Source organism: Xenopus laevis, chromosome 1S (genome assembly GCF_017654675.1).
Source record: "Xenopus laevis strain J_2021 chromosome 1S, Xenopus_laevis_v10.1, whole genome shotgun sequence".
NCBI lineage: Eukaryota > Metazoa > Chordata > Amphibia > Anura > Pipidae > Xenopus > Xenopus laevis.
The window spans coordinates 72,780,707-72,803,517 of NC_054372.1; the positions used below are offsets into that span (position 1 = coordinate 72,780,707).

General features: G+C 41.5%; 1 protein-coding gene across 1 annotated transcript in view; it reads left to right on the forward strand.

The window, feature by feature from the left end:
* The first annotated feature begins 13,830 nt into the window (after window positions 1-13,830).
* LOC108704534 (COP9 signalosome complex subunit 4-like) overlaps window positions 13,831-22,811 on the forward strand; it is a 42,063-nt gene continuing 33,082 nt past the window's right edge. The window contains exons 1-3 of the mRNA XM_041579734.1: window positions 13,831-13,928; window positions 15,720-15,799; window positions 17,580-17,731. Of these exons, the coding sequence (XP_041435668.1) occupies window positions 13,855-13,928; window positions 15,720-15,799; window positions 17,580-17,731 (306 nt within the window). The 5' untranslated portion in view covers window positions 13,831-13,854. The remainder of the gene's footprint in view (window positions 13,929-15,719; window positions 15,800-17,579; window positions 17,732-22,811) is intronic.

A 22,811-nucleotide genomic window follows, 5' to 3' on the forward strand; every position in this document is an offset into this window, starting at 1 on the left:
GACACAGGGGAAAATGAAAAATCGGCAGAAGAGACAGACACAGGAGAAAATGAAAAATCAGAGAGAGAGACAGACACAGGGGAAAATAAAAAATCGGCAGAAGAGACAGACACAGGGTAAAATGTAAAATCGGCAGAAGAGACAGACACAGGGAGAAATGAAAAAATAGAGATAGAGACAGACACAGGGTAAAATGTAAAATCGGCAGAAGAAACAGACAGGAGAAAATGAAAAATCAGAGAGAGAGACAGACACAGGGGAAAATAAAAAATCGGCAGAAGAGACAGACACTGGGAGAAATGAAAAATTAGAGATAGAGACAGACACAGGGTAAAATGTAAAATCGGCAGAAGAAACAGACACAGGGGAAAATGTAAAATCGGCAGAAGAGACAGACACAGGGAGAAATGAAAAATTAGAGATAGAGACAGACACAGGGGAAAATGTAAAATCGGCAGAAGAGACAGACACAGGGGAAAATGTAAAATAGACAGAAGAGACAGACAGGGGAAAATGTAAAATCGGCAGAAGAGACAGAAACAGGGAGAAATGAAAAATTAGAGATAGAGACAGACACAGGAGAAAATGAAAAATCAGCAGAAGAGACAGACATGGGAAAATGAAAAATCGGAGGGAGACACAGACACAGGAGAAAATGAAAAATCAGAGAGACAGACACAGGGGAAAATGAAAAATCAGAGAGAGAGACAGACACAGGGGAAAATGAAAAATCGGCAGAAGAGACAGACACAGGGTAAAAAGTAAAATAGACAGAAGAAACAGACACAGGAGGAAATGAAAAATCGGCAGAGGAGACAGACACAGGGGAAAATGTAAAATAGACAGAAGAGACAGACACAGGGGAAAATGTAAAATCGGCAGAAGAGACAGACACAGGGAGAAATGAAAAATTAGAGATAGAGACAGACACAGGAGAAAATGAAAAATCAGCAGAAGAGACAGACAGGGGAAAATGTAAAATCGGCAGAAGAGACAGACACAGGAGAAAATGAAAAATCAGCAGAAGAGACAGACATGGGAAAATGAAAAATCTATTGTGTGGATTTAGCAGAGCTCGGGCACCTTTTCCAATTACAGGTGATCTTGGAATAGAACCACAGCTGATTTGCATTTGATAAAGCACAAGAATTAGTTGAGCATTCACACGTCATTGGCACCACTTATGTAACAAAGGGTTTCCAATGACACACTGATTTGTGGATTCTGTAAAGAAAAGTTCCTAACAGTGAAGACTCACAGAATTACTAGTAGCAACGACTTCTCATAACTATAAAATACACAATAGTGATAATTAAGTAAGACACTATTATCAAGTATCACTATTGTGCATTTTGTAGCCATGATAAGTAGTTACTAATAGTAGCTGTTTATCTAGTTACATAATGTAGCTAAGCCAAGATTGAAATGTACATACATTTACATTTATTTAGCTCTGTTACATGTAATTAAAATATAGTTTTTATTGATCTAGAGTTAAAAAAAAAAAAAGCACTATCAAGATTCGAATCTAAGACCTTTCATTTCTAAGACCATTTCCTTCACCACTACACTACAATAGTCACATATTGAATGAATGCCGTGGGAGAGGTACTGAGGAAGATGAAACATCGGGAAGCGAGGAACAGAGGGGAAAATGTAACAATGGCAGAAGAGACAGACACAGGGGAAAATGTAAAATCGGCAGAAGAGACAGACACAGGGGAAAATGAAAAATAAGAGGGAGAGAGGCACAAGGGAAAATGTAAAATCAGAAAGAGAGACAGACACAGGGGAAAATTAAAAATCGGCAGAAGAGACAGACACAGGGGAAAATGTAAATTCAGAGAGAGAGACAGACACAGGGGAAAATGTAAAATCGGCAGAAGAGACAGACACGGGAAAATGAAAAATCGTCAGAAGAGACAGACACAGGGGAAAATGTAAAATCGGCAGAAGAGACAAATTGAGTGAAAAAATAAAAGTATGTTGGGAGTTAAAACCAGCACTCTATCCACAACGCTACTTCCAGTATATGTTTGAATGGATTTATCTTACTTAGTGCCACAGGAGACCTATACAGAATACAACTTGTAAATAGCGTGTAAGATCAGGCGCCACCTGGTGGTCGTTCATGGAAGCACACCTAATTTAATTTAAGCTCCTTTCTTTTCTGAACGTCGGGGCATCGTGTTTCCCTGCATGTAACGCGACCAGCGCGTTTATCTTGATCCGTTACAGCGCGCCAGATGTACAATTCCTTCTGGCTGCATCTGTATGGGTATATATAATTTCTGTGAAAAGTATGGAGGGATGTGTGTATGGATGCTGGGTTTTCATTTAGAGGGGTTGAACTTGATGGACTTTTTCTTTTTTCAACCAGATTTAACTATGTAACTATGTATACTATTTAACTATGATCTCTACAGACAGAGCAAATAACATGGCAACTCTCACTAGTAAGTTCTAACTCTAAATATGGGAAATGTAACGCTCAGGGAAAACACTAAACTAAACCCTGTTATATTTTTATTTAATGACATTTATATGAAAGATAAACAATGTTAATAATTGGGTTAGTATTCCCTTTAACCCCTTGGGTACCTTTGTCCACAGCCACTTTAGAGAGCCGCCTTACCTGGCGATAGCCTTTTATGTAAAGGTGGTCCTTGCTTGAACACAAGCCCATCTCCAATACAAAAATAGAGATTTGAAAAGGTTAGAGTTAATGTGGAGAGGTGCCATATGTGTAGGGATAATCCCATGATATTATGCCCGTTTTATTTGTGCTTCTACTGAACCTGTTGAACTGGAACTATCCAAAGACTAAAGATAAATCCCCCAACTCACAAAGGTGAGACTAAAGAAGAACAGCTATAGCTACATCTATAATGAGCAGCATGACAATTCCTACAGCCAAGGGATAAACTAACCTTACTGTTGCAAGCACATATTATAGAGGGGGAAATACAGGACCAGTATCTTTGTCCAGAGGATCCCAAATGAGAAGATGTTATTAATCTCTGGCAGGGGGTCACTCAAGGTCTTCTTTCTTCTTTTGCTGTCTCTCTCACAATCGCTTTCTCTCTCAAATCGGTCTCTTGCAAATCGCTCTGAATATTTCACTTTTTGGGGAGAAATAAAAAGAAATTGTGAGCAGGAGCATAATGGGGGCTGTGGACCTTGACACTTCTAGAGCCCGATATACCCTAAATGACAGTCAGCTCTTTATCCTTCTACACTGTGATTAAAAATAGTATGCCAATGCATAAACTTTAGATCTCATAATGCACTCACTATAAGGATGTAATGGGAAGTGAGGGAGCCTGACTGCTGTTGCGTGTGCTATTTAGCTAACAAAAATGTTGGGCAATCAGGATGTAGGCTTTTATCACTGGCATGTGGAAAGGGCCTTCATCATCTCCCATTAAGCACTATAAGGGTTGACCATAAGAGGTAGGTAGCATTTGTATTGCTTATAATGTCATGATCAGGGTGGGCTTGTAACAGCACTACAGATCCCATCATGCTCTATAAATCCTTGGTTATATTAATACAGGGGTCATCGCCATATTCCTATTGGTTTCCCTTTCCCCCCCATGTACCTAGTGTGTCTGCTTCCCATAATCAGCTGTGTTCTTATCAGTGCCCCTGCACCCATAATGCCAGGAATCCTAAGGGCAGACATTTATTCTTCTGATTTGTGCTACTTGTCTTTCTACTTAAGCCTCTCTGAACAGTCACCCACTCTAGTGCTGAGGCCACTGACTGTTGCTAGGATGAATGCGGCTGTTGGAAAATGACAGTTGGCAAATGACCATTGGCATTTACAGCAGAGGTAGAAAAAATTGTCTAATGCTTCAAATGCAACAACAAGTAAACCAAACACCCATTGCCTTAGAACTATAAGTTTTGAAGGGGCGCATGCGCAACATGACCGAGTGAGGACGCTTATCTACGCCGCTCCACAGTCAGAGGCTATAACTCCCCGAATTCAAGCCTCAAAGAGCAAGTAAACGATCGGGGACTCCCGTGACTATAGTTTAGCACCATGGGGAAAAAGAAAACCCAGGAGCCGACGGCCACTCTGACGCCGTACCTTCACAAATCCACTGTTTCGCACAGACACCGGAAAATCCAAGATGGCAACGCTGATACGGATACGGAGCGTGGCACTCCGAATAAAGCGTCTAAAGGCTCGCACAAACAAGTGGCGTCCCAGCACAAACTACCATCTGCCGAGGGATTGCGCAGGATAAGGGAAGGAGGAGAGGAACCGGACCACGGGTTCACCTCGGCTTCCAGCTCCCCCACCGGCCTGCCTACTTGGGAGCCCGCAGAGCACAGACACATGGGGACAAATTCACTAAGCGCCGAAGCTCCGAACGCTAGCGTTACTTCGCTAGCGTTTGGCATTTTCGTTACTGCGCAAATTCACTAACGAACGCTGGCGTAGTTTCGCTAGTGTTACTTCGCACCCTTACGCCTGGTGAAGTTTCGCTAGCGACGTAACTACGCAAATTCACTAACGTGCGCAGTGTACTGAACGCTACCTTTTACGCTAGACTCCCTTCGCCACCTCAGACCAGGCGAAGCGCAATAGAGTAGATTGGGATTGCTTCAAAAAAAGTCAAAATTTTTTCTAAGTCAGTCCCAAAAAACGCTGGCGTTATGGGTGATAGGCTGAAAAAGATCGAAAAATTTTTTGGGGCTCCCCTCCTTCCCCCCTACATTTCCTGACTCATGGCAACTTACCTAGACAGTGGGCACATGTGTAGGGCAAAATAAAATTTTTATTTGATGTTTTGAAGGTTTTCTAGCCATTTGTAGTGCTGATACGTATTCCTCCATTGAAATTTGAATTTGGCGCCGTATGCAAATTAGCCTTCGCTAGCGTAACTTCGCTTCACTTAGCGAATCAACGCTAGCGCAACTTCGCAATCTTACGCTACCCCTGTGCGCAACTTCGGGATTTTAGTGAATTTGCGGAGTGCTAGCGAAACTATGCATGGCGAAGCGCGGCGAAGTTGTGCCTGGCGAAACTACGAATGTTAGTGAATTTGCCCCATGGTGTCTGAAAAGGTGCGTAGGGTTGGGGAGGATAATGCAGACCGCAACATGAGCCATACCTCAGCTTCCAGTCCGTTTGGGGCCCACTCACTTAGCCCAAAATGGCCAGACAGCCACAGATAGGCTATTCAGGCCCAAAGATGGCGGCCTGGAGCTTGAACATGCCGCAGGCCCTTATCCTCCCTCTCGCCCACACACTCCAGACAACTGGATGGAACAGTCTTCCAATAGAGAGGACACCGCTCACACTTCCAGGCCTGTTACGGCAGAAATATTACCACATCAGCTTTCAGCTCTGCATAATTCCTTGACTGCAGCTATAGCAGGAGCAGTTAAAGATGCAGTACATGAGTTTAAGACAGAGCTGCATTCACTAGGTCAACGGGTGGATAAATTAGAGACTATCTCCGACAACTTGATTGTGAGACATAACACCCTGGAAGATGATCAGCTCACGTTGCAGGAAGAGCTGGCAAATCTTAAATCCCACTGTGAGGATTTAGAAAACAGAAACCGTAGACAAAATCTTCGTATAAGAGGCGCACCTGAAAGCATCCCACTGAAGGATATCAGGCACTATCTCAGAGCTCTGTTTTCTAAGCTTTGCCCAGATCTGCCGGTAGAAGCCTGGAGATTCGATAGGGCACACAGAGCATTGGGCCCTAAGAAACCCGGTCAGTCAGCCCCACGAGACATTGTAGTCTGCTGTCACTACTTTGAGAGTAAGGAAAAAATTCTTCAGGAAACGTGAAACTCAACACATATTGAATTCCAAGGGGCAAAGATACAAATCTACAATGACATATCCCCAATTACGTTGGCGAAAAGGAGGGACTTTAGACCTGTTACTCAGCATCTACGAGCACATGATGTTTCTTACAGATCCCACCTTGGCTTACAGTAGTTAGATAAAAGTCTGGATGGGTGGTTGGAGATGGGTGTTGTTCGCTTGTTTACTGATATCACTATGCAAGGTATAATTATGCCAACGTACGAGCCCATTAGCATAGCATCCCACTCAAATCCTTAGAATGGTCTGGTTATTTTCCCTAAATGTAAAGGGACTTAATAGTCCCAGGAAAAGAACATTGGCTCTACGGGAAGTACGGAGATTTAAGGCTGATGTGGCGTTTCTTCAAGAAACGCACTTTAAAGCATCTGACAATAATACGCTCAATTCCTCGCAATACACTAGGACCTATCAGGCGTCTGGCCTTCACAAAAAAGCAGGTGTTATGACCCTGATTCACAAAGATTGTCCTCTGCCAATAACAAAACAAGTAATAGATCCTTCTGGCCACTATTTGCTTTTGCAGGGCTCTTACGTTGGCACACCAATAACTCTGATCAATGTCTATGTTCCTAACAACAAACAACTCCACACAATACGCAAAATATTGTCCCTGGCAGACAAATACTCTTCCACTATCTTGATAATAGGGGGGGACTTTAATTTGTTTTTTTCAGAAAAGGTGGATAGGGAATCCTACCCATAACGTACGTCCCAGGTTCCACAGAAAGCCAAACAGTTCCGAGCTGTTCTTAGATCTCATGCCCTGTTTGATCCATGGCGTATCAATAACCCTAGGGACCGCAGATACACCTTTTACTCCTCCCCTCATCAGACTTCAATGAGACTAGATTATTTTTTTGTTTCACAACATTGTCTGAAGTATCACATTACCACCTCTATTCAAGCTATCTCTTGGTCGGACCATGCCCCTATTTCTCTGATTATTTCACCCCCCCCCAATGATTCCAAAACAGTCTCACTGGAGATTGAACGAGACGCTCCTCAACGACCCCAACAGCAGAGAAGTCATTGGGAACCACTTGATAGAATATTTTAAACAGAATAAGGGATCTATTAACTCCATGGCCTTGACTTGGGAAGCTCATAAAGCTGTACTTAGAGGTCACATTATCTCGATCTCCACCGCTTAGAAACGTAATCAAAAGCAGGAGACTCATAATTTAGAATCCAAATTATGCCAGTTAGAATCTCAGAATCAACAACACCCAGATCCTGCAAAGGTCAGCGAAATCCAACATTTACGTTCCTCTTTAAAACACATTGCCATGCAGGCAGCAGAGAAAACACTGATTTGGACTAAAAGGAAATATTACCAAATGGGGAACAAGGCCCACACATTATTAGCGAACCAATTAAAGCGGCGAACCAGGCAATCCCAAATTTTAACAATCCAAGCTAACAGTGGGGAAGCTCTCCACAACCCAACTCAAATCTCGCAAGCCTTCCACTCCTATTACTCCACATTATATAATCTATTCCCGACCTCGGCTCATACAACTAGCGCCAAATCACAACATCTAGCCCAATTTTTAGACGGGTGTCAATTACCCAATCTGACAGGTGAGGAATTAGAGAATTTAAACAGGGACATTACAAGGGAGGAAGTACTTGGAGTTCTGAAAGCTCTTCCTCTCCACAAATGTCCAGGACCCGACGGGTTTACTAATATTTATTATAAAACTTTCCAGGCAACCCTTGCACCTATCTATGGGGGGGTTGTGGATGCACACCTGAGGCCAATTTCAAAAAGTTTAAAGCCCTGTCTAAGTAATTCAAGTAAATATGCAAGTGCATGTAATTTTGAAACAGGGTTTTTTTGTTACAAAGTTATGATCATAATATTGATAAGCCACCATACCACGTCAAGGTAAAACCCCACATGGTGGTCCCTAACTTATTTATCTTTAGTCATAGTAAAAAAGGAATATTACCTCTCTGTGTAGTAACAATTCTTTATGTAAACATCTCCTGTGCTTTGGTTTCAAACTCTGTGCTAAATCCTCCCCCGCCAACTGCTGAGCGGCTTTTAAGTGGGAGAGACTGCCTTAACCAACGCCCTTGCACCTATTCTGGCTGATTTGTTTAATATCTTCTTACAGGGGAAGGAACAAATACCTGATTCTATGCTTTCATCATATAACGGTCCTTCCCAAGGAAGGTAAAGATCTATCGCACTGTGGGAATTACAGACCCATAGCACTCTTAAATAGTGACTTGAAAATTTTCACTAAATTGCTTGCCCAGAGATTAGCCCCACTTTTGCCCAGATTGATTAACTCTGACCAAGTGGGCTTTGTTGTGGGAAGACAGGCAGGTGATAACACCCGCAGGGCGATAGATCTTATTGATGTTATTCAGTCCCGAGGTACTCCAGCTGTAGTTTTGAGTTTGGATGCGGAGAAAGCCTTCGATAGGCTAGATTGGACCTATATGACTCAGTTGCTCCAGTCAATGGGATTCTAGGGGCCCTTTCTCCAAGCTATTAGATCGCTATACACGACCCCATCGGCCTATCTAAAGTTGAATGGGGATGCTGGCACTCCTATTCATATTAGGAATGGTACCAGACAGGGCTGCCCACTCTCCCCCCTGCTTTATGCTCTCAGTATAGAGCCGTTTGCTGCCAAAATAAGGGAACATCCGGATATTTCGGGAATACTGGTAGGCGATGATGCTTATAAAGTTTCGCTCTTTGCTGACGATGTCCTGCTTACACTCAGCAATCCCTCTATCTCCTTACCCAACCTTCACCATGTATTACAAACTTACAGTCAGGTGGCGGGATACAAAATTAACGGAAGCTCTTATGTTTCACATAGGAGGATCTGCAAAGAGGGCACTACAGGAAACTTTCCATTATAAATGGCAAACATCTCACATAAATTACCTAGGGGTCAAACTAACCCCACATTATCATCAGTTATATCGAGCAAATTTTGTTCCTTTAGTAGCTCGCATATCGAAAGATATGCAGGAATGAGGGTCCTACAGTACCTCTTGGTTTGGACGTATAGCGGCGGTCAAAATGACCATACTCCCGAAGTTATTATATCTGTTTGAGACCATCCCAGTCCAAATTCCCCACGCTCAATTAGGCCATATCCAAAAGCTGATATTCAAATACATATGGGGTACAACCAAATCTAGGATACCACGCTCAGTTCTCTTAGCGGGGAGGAGTCAGGAAGGCCTCGCAGTCCCGGACATAGGACGATATTACGTGGCTTCTCACCTGCGCCAAACTTTAGCTTGGCTACAGCCGCAAGCGCCAACTAGGTGGGCACAATTAGAGGCTACTTGGTTATCCCCTTACCATATCAGTAATTTGATAAACCATCCCAAAACACAACTCTCAGTTTCAGCCCCAAAACCTATGAAATTTACCCTCTCAATATGGAAGCTGTGCCAAAGAAAATATCAAATTAGTAAATACCCATCAGCCTTGATATTGCTCTCCGGTAATCCGGAATTCCAGCCAGGCCTTGGGAAATCATACCACCTAGACTGGGCAGCATATGCATATCATAGGATCCACGATTTTATAGACCCATTGAGAAAACGGCTGTATACATATGACGAACTTGCACGAAAATGTAAGTGGAGTACTGGGAAGAGGTTGGAATATCTTCAGGTTATGCATCATATTACAACTTTGTATGGACAGCAATCCCAGATACTGTTATCTCCATTTGAGAGAATTCTAGGAAGCAGCTTTCCATATAAAGGCCTTATATCGCAATTATATACTGTAACCTATTAAATGCTTTACCGGTTGAGCCATTTCCTAAACATGCCTATATGCAATATTGGGAAAACGCATGGGGGAAGGAATTGACCCAATCCCAATGGGGCAGAATGTGGGAGAATGCACGTAAAATGACTGTATGTACCCTACAGAAAGAGAGTGTGTATAAATCCATGATGAAATGGTACCTCACCCCGGATAGGCTTTCCAAAATGTTCACGCAAAGCAGCCCTTTATGCTGGAGAGGTTGCCAGCATAGGGGTACACTATCTCACATTCTATGGGATTGCCCGAAATTGACTTGCTTTTGGAAGGCAATTGTTGATTTAATAGCAGCGGTTTTTAAAACTTCCCTGACTATTGAGATGCCACATCTGCTGTTAGCCCTCCCTATTACTGGACTCCAGAACGCTGCCCAAAAGTGGGTTAACCAGGTAGCGACGGCAGCGCGATTGGCAATCACTTCCAAATGGAAGTCCTCAGAAATCCCATCAATTAAAGAGGTTACATTCAGGCTTGAAAGCAATAGGAGATTCGAGGAAATGACTGCTCGAATAAGCAATACACTACCATTGCACGATAAAATTTGGGGTAACTGGGTCTACTATATCACAACCAACAGAGTGGAGAGTAGATTTGCTTAAAACATAAAGGTTGCAGAGGTGGGCCATTTGTCTCACCTTTCTCATGTATGTTTAGTGCCACTTTATGGGGCTCATTTCTTTTTTCTTTTTCTGTTGACCTTTTTCTCGTTGTTTTACTTTTTATGATTGTCCTTCTGACAGACTTGTTTTATGTGTAAAATGCAATGGCTAGTATTGTGTAATCTTGCGCAAACATGGATAACTAGTACGATTGGAAATGTCTGTACTTTATTTATTTATTTATTTTTTTCTTCTGAAAATCAATAAAAAATAAGTTACAAAAAAAAAAAAAGAACTATAAGTTTTTATGGTCTCACTCCCATTAGAGATGGCATATGGGGAGATTTTAGGCACTTTGACAACCACATGTGTTAATTGATTGGGGGTCAGGGCTGCCATTTTCAGGTGATACCCTGTATAAGTGTAATATCTAGGTATCTGTATCTAATTAATACTGAGTTTATTTGAATATATGTGCAATGCCTCTCAACAGGCTGCAGTTCCAGTGTACAATTGCAGAAATTTCACATGTTTAGAAAGTAATACCCAGAGAGCACAATGTTTCTTATACAACCATAGTGTATTTATTGCAGGAATGTAATGCCAAGTTGCCTTAAATTACCCCCCCCCATTCCTGCTTGTCACACAGATGCCATTTGGAACAGTTTCATGACAAGCAGCTCCCCAAGCAATTAGATTGGTAGGAAGTGGGGCAATTTTGGGAGCGATGGCCCCACTACCCAAGCTACTATAAATGATGGGTGACAAAACACCCGAAATTGCACTTGCACATTCTGAAACAACACTATACTCGAGTATAAGCTGACCCGAGTATAAGCCGAGGTACCTAATTTTACCACTGGGAAAACTTATTGACTCAAGTATAAGCCTAGACACAACTACAGCCCTGTCTCCCAGCAGCGCACATTCCGCCAAAGCGACCCCCCCAGCGATCAACCGGACTTCTTTGCAAAGTTGATGGTGACAGAGAATTGCCAAACGGATTACTGTGTGCATTGTCCCACTACCATGTGCAGAGGCTGCTGTGTGATATTGCCATCACTGTTAATCTTTCGTATAACCAACAGAGGGCGCTGTGTGATATTGCCATCACTGTTAATCCTTCATATAACCAACAGAGGGCGCTGTGTGATATTGCAGTCAGTGTTATTCTTTCATATAACCGACAGAGGGCGCTGTGTGATATTGCAGTCACTGTTAATCTATCATATAACCAACAGAGGGCGCACTGTTATTCTTTCATATAACCAACAGAGGGTGCTGTGTGATATTGCAGTCACTGTTATTCTTTCATATAACCAACAGATGGCGTTGTGTGATATTGCAGTCACTGTTATTCTTTCATATAACCAACAGAGGGCGGACTGTTATTCTTTCATATAACCAACAGAGGGTGCTGTGTGATATTGCAGTCACTGTTATTCTTTCATATAACCAACAGAGGGCGCACTGTTATTCTTTCATGTACGTGATATTGCAGTCTCTCCCCAAGCGAACGATGAATGATTAAAAGTGACTGCAATCTCAGCTACTGCCCGCTGACTCGAGTATAAGCCGAGGTAAGACTTTTTCAGCACATTTTGGATGCTGAAAAACTCGGCTTTTACTCGAGTATATATGGTAAACTATAAACATAAGTAGCTTTAGAACCAGGGCCCCCATCAGATCTCTTGGGACCCCTGACTGGACCCCTGACTGGACCCCCCCCTGTCCCCATTTAATGACGGCCCTGCTTAGATCTCTGTCTGTAACTGAAATACAGCTCAGCTACTAGTTATCACGGGGACTGCTGGGTAGTTTAGCAATGGCTAGAGACATACAGAGATCTCTGAGGCAGTAACGGGGGCCCCCTCTGAGGGGGTGCAGGGGGTTCTGCATTCAGCATAGGAAGTGTAACTTTTGTACCAAATGTCACATATAAAACAAAAAGTTTGATCCTTTTGTGGCACTTCCACATATTCCTGCACTAGCAGGGAGGATGCTGGTAGTTGTATGCTCCAGTATCTGAAATAACATTTTTCTATCATATTCTTGCATACCAGCTTAGTTATTACCACATTTGACATTACATGTCTAGCGGCAGGCTGTGCCCTTACATATGTTGTCAGGGTCGGGCTGGGGGTCCAGGGCCCACCGGGATTACTGTCTCAGGGCCCTGCCCCCCCGAAGTGTTAGCAGCTGTCAGTGAGCTTTTGAGAGACACATAGGTACAGAGGTTTTTCTGCTCACAGTGAAAGCTGCAGGGGTCTGTTCTGAAGCACTCACTGAAGCACTTAGTTACTCATGTCCAGAGAGAGTCGCTGACTAAAGGTGGCCATACACTATTAGAGGTCGCCAAACGAGCAAATCTTAACCTGATATGCCTGCTAACGGCTGGGCGATATCAGGTTAATCAGAACATTCGGCCCTGGGGCCAAACAATCAGATTACAATGCTGTGAATGGGTGCCGACGGATCACAGGACCGCATGACTTCTGGTTCAGCACACAGAGGAATTCAAGCGGCCATCACCTTTTCACAATCTGTTATGAAGCACTTTGGAAGTCAGATTGAAGCTCAATATTTAAAAAGAAAACCAAAGGGGAGAGTAAACCTGACTTATATAGCAGTTTGTGGGGAATTAAGTGTTAAGCTAACTTGGTGTCACTGGTCCTTTAAAAAGGTCTAGAGGCAATGATCCTCTCCTTAAATAGAAGTCCCTCTCATGACCGTTATCCCATGTTCTATTACTTGACTGGGCGCTCACATTTTCCGTCAGCTCATGAAACACCATGGCAAAAGTTTCTATACAATTTATTGTTCCCAAGTTGTCCATTACATTATTCTCCATTAAGGGAGACTTTCATGCATGGCAGAAAAGCAAAGCTGTTTATGGTTAATGAATATAATATTATTATAGCTGTGCCTTTCATTTTTATCTTGCCATTGTTGCACCGTATTTGCGCGAGAGTAATGGTAAAAAAAACACCAGCTCCAACAACAATATTGTAGCTGCACTGGGGTGTCTAAATATTGAATACAGTCTACCTGACATTAATTCACTGTGATCCCCCCTCACCCCACAGAAATTCAGAGGCAGTGATCCCTTCAATCCCTACAAACATCCAGCGACACAATGAACTGCCCCAAAACCCGAGGTAGAGGTTGCAAACTGTACTAAATGTACAATACAAGTTGACAACCCTGGGAATTTAGTTGCAGGTCCTGTCAAGAGTCCGAAGCCCGCCACTAGAACCCATTACCACTTTCCCATGTTTGAATTTGCCACTCACGAATAGGTAAGCCGCAGTGGAGTGGACACATGGTAGGATCACATGATCGTGACGTCAGGTCCTTTCATAGGATAGGAACTAGCCGCTACCATGTAAGAATAGCAGCAAAGCACCTCACGGACACCAAAATCCGCCATCTTTACAAACCAACCTACACCGTTCACTTCTCGTCAAAGCGCCTAACCTATCATATTCTAGTTCCCATACTAAGCGGTTACGTGACTTTGCCACCGGAATCACCCTGCGTAATGGTTCTGAGTTGTTGCTGTGTGCAGCCGTGCAAACAGCAAGATGGCAGCCTCTGTCAGACATGATCTTACACAACTGATGAATTCTAGCGGATCGCATAAGGATCTAGCCGGAAAGTGAGTTGGCTGCCAGCAGCATCCTTGGGACACATTTACGTTATATTGTGGAAACTAAAATCTCTTCTTCTGCTTGTTTCGGGTAGCGCTCAAAAAGGATAGATCAGTAATGTGCTAATAAAAGCCAGGAACGTATTCTGCTTCTTAACTGTTGATGAGTGTTATATTGACGCATTGTGTTAGTTATCAGCAGCCCCATACATGCCTTATTAACGTGGAGAAAATGGTGAATATATGATGTAAACCGGATCATACATAATAAGTCAAATCAGGTCCCTTAATCGAGGAGTCTGCTACTTCTGGTATTCCCTTCATTTCAAAGTTGTTCCAGTTTAATAATCAATATTAACGCACATTTTAGACTTTGGTGCTGTTCTGTTGCAGCCACAGCCACATGATAATCCCCATTGTAGTCTTTACTCTCATATTTAACCTACTTCTGGCAATACAAAAACTCATCTCCTTATTCTGTATCTCCTTCTCCTACTCATCACAACTATTTGCCTTTAATTCCCTAGCCTTTCATACTCCCTTCTCATCAACTTTGTCATACTTTAATTTTTCATATTTCTGCTTCTTTACAACCATATTTTTATGTGCATTCACACCTTCGATACTCTCCTGTTATTTTTTTTATACATTAAAAGGTAAACATATGCAAATTTAAGACAATATCTCCATAGATCAGTATATTTATATAACTGTGGGATATGTAGGTTGGTGTGGGAAAGAATAGGGGAACGAGCACCTAGTGGGGGGTAGCTGCACCAGGCGGCTTAAAGTATACTTTAGAAATAATTATCGCACATAAAACTGAAACCTTATAATGACCAGATTCAGATTTGGATTCAGATTTTACTAGGCCTTTTCCTCAAGGAGAAGGAAAGCTATAGAGGCATTTTATTGCATTTTATTTGCCAATAGATTAGCTGCAACGGTGCAAGCTAGAATGCTATATTTATTCTGTAGAATGTTTATCATACTTAAGTAAAAAGCTCTAGAAGCTCTCTGTTTGTTTAGGATAACAGCTGCAGTATTAGCTTGGTGTGACATCACTTTCTGGCTTAAACTGGCCATAGATGTTGAGATTTTTAAAAGATCAGATTCTGATCGTGAGACCATGATCTTCTTAGAACGATCGTACGATCCTACGAATTTACCATCAACTTAAAAGACCAATTTACCAGGAAAACAAAGGGGAGCTGCCTGCTTGGCCCTGCAAACATAGATAGATTGTACTGAGACCGACAAAGATTTTTTGACCTGGCCGATCAATTTCCCGACAGATGGCCGAAAAATCGTAAGATGTACGATCGCTTGAATACCACTAACCGCACGATAATTTCGAAGGATTGGTCGGGCTTCCCTAAAATCGGTCGTTCGGCAAGAAGAATCGTCGCGTCTATGGGGAGCTTTAATCTCTCCCTGCTCACTTATAGCTCTGGGCTAGAGAAAGGGGAGGGGGGTAAGAGAAGCAAACTGAGCATGCTCACGCCCAGGGCAAGAAGGTTTAAGCTGAAGGCAGGAAGTCTGATACAGAAGCCCATGTCTACACAATAGAAGGAAAGAAATGCAGTGTTTCTTTTGACAGAGGACAGCACTACTTGGAGGGTTTACTGCTATATTTAGGTGGACATTTCTAAAAAAAAAAAAGGCTTACTTAGTTTTAACCTTTACCTCTCCTTTAAACGGCATTCTTACAAAACACCTTCCAAGCAGCCAAAAATATATTTTTTCTAAATTATCTTTCATTGTGAAATCTGTGGTTCATTTATCTTTCATGTTTTGTAGGTACCGTCAAATATTAGAAAAAGCACTTCAACTCCCTGGCCCAGAACAACTTGAAGCATTGAAAGCTTTTGTTGAAGCAAGTATGTTTCTATTTTTGGTTGTATAAACGGTTGCATTATTAGGCAAATGTGGTCAATAATTAGTACTTCTCACATCATGACAGTCTCTACCACCTCTATAACTGTTCTGAATTACTGCTTCAAATGTTCTTGAAACATTCAGATGTTTCAAGTTTAAGAAGGGGCAGTATACAATGTTGTGCTGAACATATTTTTTGCCTATTGTTTTAATCGCAAAAAAAGGTATGTTCGTTTTTTCGTGAAATACACATGGAAATTGAAGCTGTGGGCTATATATGTTCAGCTCAAACCCTAATTCATTGGACCCATATTTTACAAGGTTTTATACTACCCATTTAAGTTGGAAACTGTAGTTTAAAACATCAATTCCCTACACATTTGACCCACTGTAACTCACATTTACACTGTAACTTTCCTTATCCTATAGTGTGCAGCCATCATTATCTTGCAAAAACAGCTTATTAATCGATTTTGCGGTTAAAGAGGATAACACTTCCAACAGAACTATCTCACTGTACTGATGGCTTGTGCAGCCAATAGGCTGCATATGCTGCTGCAGTGCTCAACTTGAATGTTATTAATGCCTGCAGTTATACATGGATGGTTAGTCAGTAAACCAATTGTGCACAGGGCAGGCAGGTTCTAATTCTTAGATAGAATTTTGCAATAACCTGGGTCTGTTGCTCTGGAAAGCAACACAGAGTTTGCCTTCAGGGCCGGATTTACATAGCGGACGCCCCTAGGCCCACTGCCATTTGTCGCCCCTGTCCACTCCCCTTTATTAGTGCAAATTTTCATGGAGATTGTATCTCCTGCGCATCCCCAGTGTTTTTGAACCAATGTGGGTGTGGTTGGGCAGCATGCCGCCCCCCTAAAATCCTGCCGCCCTAGGCCCGGGCCTAGGTGGCCTTCCCACAAATCCGGGCCTGTTTGCCTTGCTGTAAAGTGATAGTTACCTTAAAGGAACAGTAACACAAAATATTGAAAATGTTTTAAAGGAATGACAATAAAATGTCATTTTGCTCTACACTGGTACAACTGGTTTGTTTACTTCAGAAACACAACTATAGTTTATATAAACAAGCTGCTGTGTAGCCAATGAGGCAGCTAATCAAGCACAGGATACACAGAAAACATACGTTTAGAAAAATCCCATTGTATACTACAGAGCTTATCTGTTATCTGCTATGTATCCTGTGCCTTTTCTTTTTTCAGCTTTGAATGGCTGCTTTTTTTGTATAAACTATGTTAGAGTTTTTGAAGCAAATACACAAGTTTTACCAGAGCAGGGCAACAGTACATTATATTGTCATTCCTTTAAAACACTTTAATTTTTTATTGTTACTGTTCCTTTAAGCTGGCCAAAAAGTACATACATTTTGTATTCATTTTAACCTGCGCACAAAAATGTAAAATGTCCAAACAAAATAATTTTTTTCCACACATAACCAAGATAAAATTAGAGGGAACTTTGCAACTGGGCAGTTAGGAAGTCAGAAGATAATTGGGAGAGAGTATCAACAGAAAGATAATAAAAATGAAGGCTCTCAAAAATAGTTAAGGCTCAAATAAATAATTTTTTGATTGCCAGTGTCAGTTATTTAAAGTAGTACTTCTCCTTAGGAAGCTTTCCGTTTTAGCCTTTAAAATATAGTGGTGTGTGCTAGGATTTGAAGTCTAGTAACATTTGGTTTCAGCAGTTATGTCAAAGAAGGTTCATGTTTACTTTCCCCATTTTTTCTACTATATCTTTAATAAAATGCATGATACTTTTTTGCAGTGGTAAATGAGAATGTCAGTTTGGTGATTTCACGTCAGCTACTCACTGATTTCTGCACCCACCTCCCCAGTCTGCCTGATGGCATTGCTAAGGAAATCTACCACTTCACCCTGGAGAAGATCCAACCAAGAGTCATTTCTTTTGAAGAACAGGTGAAGTTTATGTTGCACATATGAAAATGAATTCAGAGTGTGAGGGTAGGGTAAGAGAGAAGTAATTCCATTTATTGCAGGGAGCTGAAAGACAATAGGAACATTCTCTTAGTCCTGCACATGGGAACTGGTGCATCAAGTAAAAGTTCCTAAACTAAATAACATATATACTTCTATACAAACAAATCAGTATACAGGTCATATAACATTATGCTGTTTTAACAATACTGTTCTGGAAACACAAATAGCATAGCAATTCTATACATATCATAGTGTGGCTTTTATGAAACAGTATTCTTTATATGAGACAACATAAAGGATCTGTAATCAGCATAAACCACTGTGCAACATGTGCACTGATTCTGCAGGTGTAACTGTCTGTCTGCTTTAGTTCACTGCAGGCTGTGTGTGCTGTAGACAGTATTAAACTACTTTGCAGTGGCATATAAACGGTTTTTAACAAGTTTGTAAAACATTAAACTAAGGATTACTACCTGAAAGACAATAGGAACATTCTCTTAGTCCTGCACATGGGAACTGGTGCATCAAGTAAAAGTTCCTACTTTGGCTGTGCACAGTTCCCTCTGCAGTAGCAGGGCAGGAAGTGTTCCTGGAAAATGCAGTCTTACAGGAAACAAATATAAGTAAGTGCTGAACTTGTTTTATTGCACAAATTTTATTAGGGGGGTGCTTAACTTTGTACCTCTTACACTCTCCCCCACTAAATTTATGTCGTCCCGACATAAACAAAATAGGTATTCTCAACCATTTTTATGGTTCCGTTAGGGTCTTACCATATGTCTGTGGAGTCTTGGGTTAGTATCAACTTATATTGACACTTGAGGAAACATCCTCCTTGTGACATTTGCTCCATTATATATTTTGTCACAAGTTTACACTAGGCCCGTTGCGCGCTCTGGTACCCAGTGAAGTATACTTGCAGTTTAATGCAAGGGGTAACCCTTTAACACAAGTTTTGTGCAGACTATAATACTTAGACCCAATGATGATGGAAACTAGGGAGCACATATATGTTATCTCTATGTTTCTTTTGTGTATGGAGGAATACTTATGAATAACATCGAAAAATATTATCTCCACCTACACCATATTAATTTCGGCCTACTTAATCTTACCTAGCATCATCAACATTCAAAATACCATGTCATATCAAAGAATGTAATCATTTCAAATGCATATCAAGCAATGCAATATAAACATTCTTATGTGTTCACATAAAATTTTCAATTCTATTACCACTGTCTAGAGTCCTCTGAAAAATAACAGGGTGATAGATACCACAGTGGAGTGACCGTTGTCAACTTTTCACAGTCCATGCTCTGTATTTTGGTATCTCTGTATACAGTACTTGGTTGACCTAATGTATCATAAGTTAGAGTCTTTGGCTGTCTCTTGGTTCTATTGGGTTGTATCCTTCTTAGAGGTGTTGGATCACAACAGTCATCATCTTCATCTGGTACCTCTTCATGATTTATCTCTTCTTGCTGAGAGTTTTCTTCTATAGCAGTCTCTGCTGGATCTTCTGTTCTTTCCATATCACAGGGGTAGAATTCCTCTGCCTCTGGGTTTAACTCTACTGTAACTTCATGTGGTTGGTCATCCTGAGTTAGAGGAATCAGTGATCTCCATTGGTCTTGTTCTTCATCTGATTCATCTGATTGGTCTGAATCTTTGTTTGATCTTTGAGCAAACTGCTTCTTATTCTGGACTTTATGCTTTCTTGTTTTGCTAGGGTATTTCTTTGGTGTTACTTCATTATTTGGCCCTGTTGGTAGAAAGTCACATGGTAGTAACAAATTCCTGTGTAAAATTCTTGTTCTGCCTTTTCCAGTTTCTGGTTTGACTTCATAAACTGGGCTGTCATCATGTTTTCTTTTGGTAACAAAATAGATTGTTTCTTCCCAGTATGATCTTAGCTTTCCAGGACCTCCTTTTTCATTGAGATTTCTTACTAACACTCTGCTACCGGGTGTTAATTCAGCTCCATGAATTTTTCTGTCATAATAGTCTTTACCTTTACTAGCTCCTTTACTTGCAGTTCTTGAAGCAAGTTCATAGGCCTCATTCAATCTATTTGTCCAAGTTTTTACATACTCGGGATAGTTGTCATACTTTTCTGTTGCTGGGGTGTTGAACATATGGTCAACTGGTAGTCTGGGTGATCTCCCAAAAAGAAGAAAGAAGGGTGAATATCCGGTAGCTTCACTTCTTGTGCAGTTATAGGCATGAACTACTTTTGCTAGTGAGCTTTTCCAATCCTTCTTTGATTCTGTTGAAAGAGTACGGAGCATTGACAGAAGTGTTCGATTGAACCTTTCAGCTTGTCCATTTCCTTCTGGATGGTATGGAGTAGTATGAGAATTTTGGATGTGGCAATATTCTCCTAAAGCGGCAAAGAGTTGGTTCTCAAATTCTCTACCCATGTCATGGTGAATTTTAGTTGGAAATCCAAATTTCAGTACAAAGTCATTGAATATTTTGTCTGCAGCCGTCCTTGCTGACTTGTTCTTGGTTGCATAAGCCTGAGCAAATCTTGTAAAATGGTCTATAACAACCAAAATATATTCATAGCCTCCTTTACATGTTTCCAGGTGTAGAAAGTCGATTGAGATCATCTCAAATGGATATGTTGTGACTATATTGTTCAGTGGTGCTCTGGTAGGCTTGTTTGGACGCTTGTCTTTCAAACAACGACACTGATGGGTAATATAGTGTTCTATATCACGCTGCATATGTGGCCAATAAAATCTGTCTCTTGCCAAATCAACAGTTCTTTCCACTCCTAGGTGTCCCATTTCTTCATGTAGCTCTTTGTACACTAAGTTGTGGTATACTGCAGGCAATACTAGTTGAGAACCTGAGGCTGTTTTTCTTCTCAAAATCTCTTCAGAGTCTAGACACAGTTTATGCCATTGTCGCATAAGTGCAGAAAGTTCCTGAGATTCTCCTTTTCTCTGATTTCTTGTTGGAAATCTGTTCTCCTTTTTACATTGCCATACTTTCCCTATTACTGGATCTTCCTTTTGTGCATTTCTTATGGTTTCCTTGGAAAACTGAGCCATTGTTGGAACAGACCACAAATCCACATTGGCTGTTGTGTTACTTATTGTCAGTGGACACAAATATGGCATTCTTTCTTCTTGTTGCACTTGAATACCTTGTGCTGTACTGTGGATTACTTTGGGGTCAATTTCCTTACAGCATTGTTCCATATACTTTTCAGGAGTTAGTGGCATGCGGGAAAGTACATCTGCATCAGTATTTATTTTACCTGGTCGGTATTTGATGGTGAAATTGAAATCAGCAAGTTCTGCTACCCACCTATGGCCTGTTGCATTGAGTTTTGCTGTGGTCAGGATGTAGGTTAGCGGATTGTTATCTGTGTATACCAGGAATGATGGACAGTAGTACAGATAGTCTCTGAATCTTTCACATATTGACCATTTCAATGCTAGGAATTCAAGCTTTCCTGAGTGCATATGGTAGTTTTTCTCAGCTGGTGTTAGTGTTCTTGAGCCATAAGCAATGACTCTTAGTTTCCCATCTTGTTCTTGATAAAGAACAGCACCTAGTCCCTCTTGTGATGCATCACAATGAAGTACAAATGGTTTTGCAAAGTCTGGATAACTCATTACTGGTGGATGAGTCAATACTTGAATCAGCTGGTTTAACACTTCCTGGTGCTGGTCTGTCCATATGATGGGGTAATGGGACGGTAACTGACCATTCTGTTTTGGTTTAGGTCGAGATGCTTTCCGTGATTTGTTCACAGACCTAGGACTGGATGTAGGTACTGAGTCTGCTGATAACAAGTCATATAATGGTCTTGCAATTCTGGAGAAATCTTTAATATAGGGGCGATAATATGAAATAAAGCCCAGGATTCTTCTAAGTTCTCCAATATCCTTTGGCTTTTTCTCTTTTAGTGCTAAAACCGGTGCAATTTCAGCTGGATCCATAGAGTAACCATCTTTTGACACAATTTTTCCAAGAAATCTGACATGGTCCTTAAAAAGTTCACACTTTTTGGCAGTGAGTTTGACTCCATGTTGCTGATAACGCTTTAATACTGCTCGTACATCTTCCACATGGTCATAAAAAGATTTGCTATGAACCAAGTTGTCATCTAGATAGGGTTGACAAATCTCATCTCTTAGTCCTATGAGACATTCTTCCATGCTCCTTTGGAATTCTGCTGGTGCTGAGCTGAGGCCAAAGGGGATACGAATCCATTCATACAACCCCCATGGTGTTATGAAAGCTGTTAAAGGTCGGCTGGATTCTTCTACAAAGCCTTGATGATAGGCCTTCCCTTGGTCAAGCACCGAGAACCACGAGCGTCCTCCCAAACTATCAAGCATGTCTTGGATTCTTGGTATTGGGTGACGATCAGGGATTGACTTTTGGTTCAATTCTCTGTAGTCACAGCAAAGTCTTAAACTGCCATCCTTCTTTCTTACACATACAATGGGTGAAGAGTATGAGGATTTGGATGTTGTGATCCACCCATGGTTTAGTAAGTCCTGCAGGTACTCCTTCACCTCCTTGTGCAGTGGCTTTGGGACTGACATATAAGTTCGCTTCACAGGAGTGTTATCCTTGAGCCGGATACTTAGCTGTAAAGAAGGGATACATCCAACATCTGAGTCATCTTTTGCAAAGGCATGGCACTCCTCTCTTAACATTTGCCTAACAGTGTCCTGTTGCTCTTTTGTTAAGTGCTCTAATGACACTGGTGGGTCCCACAACTCCTCAGTAGGGCTTGGTAGCCTAAAATTTAGTTTTCTGGCAGTATGTTCTTTTGAGATTACTGCAGAATGCTCAATCTCCTGAGTTACTGAAGTGACTTGTGCCGCTGAAAATCCTTTTGGTTCCACTTCTGCAGGGTAAGCTGTCTTAATGTGTTCAACACTTCCAAGGCTAGTTTTGCCTTTTAGGATGATGTCATGTTTGCTTGAGTTCCACACCGGTATAGATAGTCTGGAAAGGGTACCTCTCTGGAGAGAAATTAAAGTTTCACTTATGCAGAGTCCCTCAGGCAACTGACAGAAATCATGGG